We start from the raw sequence: 7,500 nt of genomic DNA, 5'->3' as shown, positions 1-7,500 counted from the left end.
CTGGGGTGCACTGAACGTGACAGCCTGGACCATGCACTGATAAAGGAATTCTGTATTCTGATATCCCATATTTTTCATGTTCACATCTGTGCCAATCTATATGCACTAATAACACTAACATTATGGAGAAATGCACCAGTTACTTTCTACAGGCTTGCAAATGAAAACCAAAAGGAGTAAAATACAGATATTTTAGTGCAGCAGCCCCAAAACTCGCCTCTGCATTCTGCTCTTCAGGAATAGAATAAATGGCAGTGCTGAACGATTTGGGGAAAATATTTAATCGAGACTTTTCTGAACAACATTGCGATTGTGATTTAAATGTAGTAATTCTCATAAATTAATTTCCAGGCTTGTTTTTCTCCACTTTTTCAGGTATAAAGCTTGAATGTGTGCTTCAGTTAGTTGTGATGGTTGCGATGTCACACATAAATAACATGGGTGTTTTGTTGCTTCTGATTGGTCTAATTCATCACCAGGCAGCTATATATATATATATACACGTTGCTGGAACAAAATCTCCTCCAAAAAAAATCTCAATTTTTGAGTTTTTGGCATAATTTAAAAATATCTGTTGCCTTTTATGTTGTGTGTACATTTCATGATGAACGGACCAAAAGAAATGACCAAAAAACACTTTTTTTGGAAAGCTGGTTCCATTGACTGACATTAAAAGAAAAGAAGGTTTTTCTTCTCCTGTAAAGTAGTAATTTTGGAGATACGAGGTTTTGTTCTGACAAGAGCGAAAATATCAGCCTGAATCAGTCAAATCTAAACATTGGTGCATTTTCTTTAAGCCACTACCATCGTGCATCTCTAACCTACGAGCTAACACAGCACAAAGCGCTCATGTTTTGGCCAGTTGCGATCCTTGTGAGCTCAGAGATTTGCATCCCTAAAGGGGGTCTGTTTTCTATTACTAGGAATTTGCCGAGTCCTGACAGAGTGAATGGTGAGCTACGGCGGCTGGAACGTCTGATTATGACATCACAATCCGCACGAGGGATCAAAGGTTTATGATGTAACAATTACTGGCTTTGCCTTTATGATATTGTGTAACATGGCAACCATCAGCCAATCAAGCGAGACTGTCAGAATTCCACTCTGGAATCTGTCACTTCCTCAGAACACACACACTCACGCATGCACTCACACACACACACAGTCTGCCGTGCGAGCATCGTCCTACAACATAAACAAACACCGGCACACTCTGTAAACCTCCCGGCAAACAGCGATGTCATCAACCTTCACCATTCTCCCTAACATCCCGACACACACACACACTGCAGACAGAACGGAACAACCGCTACCATTGTTCAGAGGCCAGGATGTTAGCAATCGCCGTGGGAACCAAGCATGTGTGTGTGCATGAGTGTATGTATGTCTATATGTGTGTGCGTGTGTGTGTGTGAGTGAGAGAGTGTATGGCTCCACACAACCAGTCACACCAGTTATGCAGAGACACATACGTTGTTGTGGCTTTGTTTTTTTTTTCTCTCTAAAAGATGACTATTAATTATAATCTGCTCAACCCAACCACAACCATTCATTCTCCTCCAGCGGAGAGAGAGACACCAGACAGCCTGTCTCACTGGGACTAAATGCCCAACCCAGGGTTTCCACCCATTGGTCATCAACTTTGTGAATGGAACAGACAGAGACAGTCACTGACCTCATAACAATTCGGTTCAATTACGAGCATTTACAAAGTTATTAAATGATTCATCTGAATCCGCATCCGAATATCGGAAAGAAACTCCCCAGCGTTCCTTTCCTTTTCCTGATCCGATACGTGCCAAAAAGCATGTTGCAATATTGTTGTCTTTATTCCACCACTGAGTAAACAGTTCATCCAGTCACAGTGCAGTGTTTTCGATGAATTTCTGAATTGAATCGTAGTGAATCAAATCAAAGTGAATCAAATTGTTTCCTGTCTGCTTTCAGGCAAAATCAATCAAATCAAATATCAAAGCGAGTCTCTTCATGATTCGATTCAATTTGATTATTGTGGCGTAATTATGAATTATGTTTTAAAAAATGCACTAAATTATTAAACTATTTCTACAGTAATGGAATACAGACTTTAAAGACATTACACCAAGCATATTTTTATGTTTGAAATTAGCCTGAGAGACAAAATAACGAGCCAAAGCAGAACTGATTCAACAGGTTCTACGTTGTGAATGAGATGCAGTTGAATCATGATTTTCCGATTGATTCATTTGAACACCAAGACAGGAATGAATCCCTCACTATCTCTCTTTTGATCATAACCTCACACTGGCTGATGCGAAAAGCCGGTGCCTTAGAGAAGACTGGACACAACAATGGCCAACTTGTTCTCTGGTTAGCGTGCACCTCTCTCTCTCTTTTCATCCATCTCTCTCTTCTGTCTCTCTCCCTTTTCTTTTTATCCATCTCTCACTACCTCACTCTTCTGGCTCTCTCCCTCTCTCTCTCAGTCCCTCTCTCTTCTCTTTTCAGCCATCTCTCTCCCCTTTTTCTCACTACCTCTCTCTCTTTTGTCTCTCTCCCTCTCTCAGTAGGCAAACGGTGTGCTGGACGTGGGCTTTCTGAGGAAAATATTCTGGTTAATTTTTCCCCCTTTCTTTTTTCCTCTCTCCCTTCTTTCACTCTCTTTCTCTCTTATTTCACAGTGCCCCCCCCCCCCTTTCCCAACCCACCCTACACACTCTCTCTCATTCCCCCTCTCTCTCTCTCTCTCTCTCTCTCTCTCTCACCCTTGCTCACTTTTTTCATTCCTTCCATCTCATGCTTTCATTCTCTCTCTCTCTCTCTCTCTCTCCCCCCCTCTGGACTGGTTTTTGAGGGCAGCATAATGACACAGGGAGAGGAGCCGAGCCGAGCGGCCAGCCAAAACCCTGCTTGGCTGCAGTGCTGAGGGAGGAAGTGGGCAGTAATGAAAGAACAGAACAGCAGAGAGGCTCTGAAATTAGAGAGACGCCTCTCTCTCTCTCTCTCTCTCTCTCCCCTTCTGTCCTCTGTTCTCCTGTTCTGCCTTCTTTCCTTCTCTCCTTTCTTCCCTCCATGTCTCTTCTCAGCACTCATTGTCCTTTTTGTCCATGTCCTCCTCTTCCTCCTCCTCTTCCTAAATGGATACATAGGTAAGGAAGCCTTTTCCACAAAGAATTACAGGGACAATTCTCTCTCTCTCTCTCTCTCTCTCTCTATGTCTCTCTCTCTCTCTCTCTATGTCTCTCTATGTCTCTCTCGCTCTCTCTCTCTCCTTCTCCCTCTCTATGTCTCTCTCTCTCTCTCCTTCTCCCTCTCTCTCTGTCCTTGTAGACAGACGACTTGTAGACAGACAAACACAGTGTCGTTCTTTCTCTCTCTCTCAGAATGTTTTCTTTCCGTTTCGTGGAGGCCACCAGGAGGGCCCTGCCCAGACCCTGCGCTTTTTCCTCCGAGGAATGATGTCATTTCCTGTGCTGCCCTTTCCTCCGTGGCTAACCCAAACAAACCAGGAACGAAGAAGCGGGTCGTCACAGTAACAGCACAGCCTGTAGGACATCGGAGCGCGGAGTCAGTGGCCACGACTAAAGTCGCTCATACACACCTACAGCAACTTAAACACAAGCATAAGTGGGCCTGCTTATGTTGTTACTAACACTGTACGGCATACTCTGATCTCTAAAGACGGATGGAGGAGCGCTGCACAGCCAGAAACACAGACCTTCTGCACTGCGTCTGTATTCTTGCCCACGTTTAGGATGAACAGCGTGCCATACAGTGTCAAACACCACATCATCACGTGCATCAGAGACACTGAAAATTCACACAGTTTGAGACGAGTGTGTGCTGATTTAGGCAGGCAGTTTGCACGGTGCTAACTGGTGGGGTATGAGCTTCCATGGCCTGTTAGCTACATCAGCTTCAGAGCTTCAGCGCAAAACTAAAGAAACAAACTTCAGACAGCAGACATGTCTTGGCTGATCGACTGCATTTGGAGGCTGGTGGGGGGATTGTGTACATTTATGTGTGTGTGGTTAATAATACCCCTCTGACTAAATTTCCCCGTGTAGAGGAAGTGTGTGTGTGTGTGTGTGTGTGTGTGTGTGTGTGTGTGTGTGAGAGAGAGTGTGGGCAGGAGGCCAGTCTGAGTGTGTGGAGACTCCACTCTCACCTTACACACTGCCCAGCCGGCTCCAACACACATACCATCACACCCGCATACACACACACACACACACACACACACACACACACACACACACACACACACACACACGAAAAATATCTCTAAACTCATCGTCTCACCATCAGCCTCTCTACATCCACAACTGCACACATGATAAAAAGCACACAGTGATATCTCATCATTATCTCACCATTCCACATCATATACATGTGCACTAACGTACACACAGAATCACCTCCTGCGTTCCCAACACCTTTTAGCACCGTCTTCTCTCATCTCTCTCTTTAGGCCCAAAAGGAACACAGCAGATAAACCCCTAAAAACTAAACCCTGAACCTGAACAGTTTTTACACTAAATTAAAAAAAAAAACTAAACCCCTAAATGTTTAAAAACGAACCCCCTTAAAAAACTAAACGCACAACAAACTAAACCATTAAATGCCTAGACACGTTAAATCCCTCTAATACTAACTTCCTAGACACTTAAAAACTACAGCCATAAACGTGCTACAAACGTAAACACCTCGAACTAAAACACTCAACACCTGTGCCCAAGAAACAAAACCTAAAACTAAACACTTATCAGCACATTCAACTCTACACACTGTCAAAATATCCACATCCATCCATTTAGGCACGATTAAAGCACACACTGTAATATGGCTGTGTGAGCATTAACACAGATAACAGGTCTGAGACAAAGAGTGAAAGAACAAAAAGAGTGTGAGAGCGCAGAGAGCGATAAAGGAGGTGAATGAAAAAAATGGATATGGCATTAAGAGAACATCATAGTACTCATTCTCTCAGTGTGTCTCTCTCCCTGTCTTTCTTTTCTCTCTCTGTTTTTCTTTCCTTTCTTTCTCTCTGTTTCTGGCACACAGCCCACTGTGCATGTCTGTTGGTGGCTGTCAGATTGAGGTTAACTCTTAATAACCCCCAGCTTTCCAGGACAAACAACACAGCACAATACAGAGTTTAAACCATCCAGTAATCCAGCTCAGGCTTACACACACACACACACACACACACACACACACACACCTAAGAAGCAAGGACAGTGATAAGACAGTAAAGCAGTTCTGTTCTATCTCTTGTTTACTTCCAAAATCAATAAAATTATCCACGAATGGTGCCAAGGAATCAGCAAAACAATATTTCCCCGTTCGCCATTACACCACCGTGAGCCGGCTCTGATGATTAGTTAATGAAGGCTTTAGCAGATCTGTTCTTTTGCCTGCCAGTAAAGCAGACAGGCACGGAGCTGGCTATATACCGCACCGGAGGAGCAGAACAACACCACACTACTTATTTACCGCGCAGAACACTGGAGCCTGCTTTCTGTTCGGCTCGGATTTTCCACTAGACCTGCAACATAACCCTGTTTGAATGCCCCCCACCCCCCCACCCCCCCGCCACCTCCCTCCCACATCCACATACAAGCGAAATGTAATAACACGGTGTGTTTGTTCAGGACCACGTTGGGATTAGAGGCAGAGAGAGAACAAAACAAAAAATTCTTCCTGCTGAAGCTGCGCATTATCATGTTGTACATTAACAATCTCCCCATGCAGCCAAACACACAGTCCAGCCAAGTCCAGTTTGGCCTTTTTATCAGTTTAGAAAGTTTTTGTGTGTTCAGAGCTGCAATGTTAACCCTTAGAAGTCTGGAGTTACTTGGCTTTGCAGGTCGAGCTAGGAGGACTGCACGGAGGGCCAGTGAACGAGAGACAGACAGAGCGAGCATTAATTTGTCTGTATGTAATCTGTTTATTTGAGTTGGGTAGCAACACCGGGCCTCAGGCACTACAGTTAAAGAGTAAAGGAGCAAACAAAAACGAAAAGAAAAGAAGAGGACAAAACAGAAGAAAAGAGAACAAAAAAGAAAGGAGAGAAGAGCAAAAATGAAGGGAGGAACACTTAGAGAACAAACATGAAGAAAAGAGATGAGAGGAGAAAAAAAGATGAGAACAGAAGGGAACAAAAATGAATAGAAATGAACAAAAACAAAAAGAAAAGAGAACAGAGGAGAAGACAAGAGAATGGGAGAAGTGAAGGAAAGAGAAGGGTAGAGAAAAAAGTAGAAGAGAATAGAAGAGGAGAGAAGAGAAGAGGAGAGAAGAGGAAGTAGAGAAGAGAATAGTAGAGAAGAGGAAAGAAGAGTAGAGAAGAGAAGAGAAGAGGAGAGGAGAGAAAAGAAGAGGAAAGAACAGTAGAGAAGAGGAAAGAAGGAAAGAGAAGAGAAGAGAAGAGAAGAGAAGAGAAGAGAAGAGAAGAGAAGGGGAGGAACGACATTAGTGGGCTTTTGCTCGCACGGCAGGCTGCTGTCGGCACAGGAGCGGCAAGCTTTTCATCCTCGGATACGCACACATACAAAAGAGACGTAAAACAAACGGTGGGGCACACGAGGGGCCGGCGAAAGGGAGTCGCTCCAGCAGAGGCCTGAAAGAACAGAGAGGCAACATAATCCAGCATGTCCATCTGACGATCGGCCCACACCTCAACCCTGAAGCCCGGGGCTCTTAGAGCTCTAGTTTTGGCCATGTTTATGCCCCGCTTCTCAGGCTAAGTTCGCTGCTATCTCAGAGCCGATCTGGAAACATGCACACGCACAGTCCCTCCCTCATCTCCAAGGAACGGGGCAGCGCACACCCACCATCGCACAGAAAAAAGCCTTTAAAGTCCCACTAATGAGAAACATCTGTACGAATGAAGCAGGCACAGTCCAAACCAACTCTTTCTACATCCATCGCTCTCTCTACCTCCCCCACCTCTCACTCCACTCCCTCGCTCTACCTCCCAGTGCCTCTCGTAAACACCACTGGATCCCTCAGCCTCATATTTAGGCGGGAGAAATGTTCCAAAAGTATCCAGACAGACCTTTTAGTTAGTGAACTTTAAGGTAATCTCCAGAGAAAATGATTGCCCATAGAACGGGAGCAGCCACACATGAGCTTCGCTGGCTAGAGGTGTACAAAGCCCCCCAGTGTTAGGCTAGAACTGCGCTCCCTGGGGTGCCTGAGCTCCATCCAGCGTCAGTCAGAGTGGAGTTTAATTATAATCATTCATAACTTGCCACTCAAATGAATCAGCACGAGCGAAAGGAGGATGCAGGCAGTTTTAAGGAGGGATATAAAGAGGAGAGGACAGTTTGTTCTTACCTGAGAACCCCACAGGGGCTGAATGTATCGTTCCCCCAGTTTCAGTGGAAGTAGGTATAGTGTCTGGAGAATCTACAGAGAGATAGAGAGAGAGTTAACATACTGCTTCTTCATTTCTTTCACTATCTGGTGAGATTTTTATGTTTAAAAACTAACCTCAGCGTTCTAGTCTGGCCAAAA

At 44.5% G+C, this 7,500-nt stretch overlaps 1 protein-coding gene across 1 annotated transcript in view; it reads right to left on the bottom strand.

The window, feature by feature from the left end:
- smad7 (SMAD family member 7) overlaps positions 1–7,500 on the bottom strand; it is a 26,553-nt gene that overhangs the window by 9,279 nt on the left and 9,774 nt on the right. The window contains exon 3 of the mRNA XM_017711334.2: positions 7,321–7,392. Coding sequence (XP_017566823.1) covers positions 7,321–7,392 — 72 coding nt within the window. The remainder of the gene's footprint in view (positions 1–7,320; positions 7,393–7,500) is intronic.

Source organism: Pygocentrus nattereri, chromosome 16 (genome assembly GCF_015220715.1).
Source record: "Pygocentrus nattereri isolate fPygNat1 chromosome 16, fPygNat1.pri, whole genome shotgun sequence".
NCBI lineage: Eukaryota > Metazoa > Chordata > Actinopteri > Characiformes > Serrasalmidae > Pygocentrus > Pygocentrus nattereri.
This window is presented reverse-complemented; position numbering and strand designations above follow the sequence as displayed.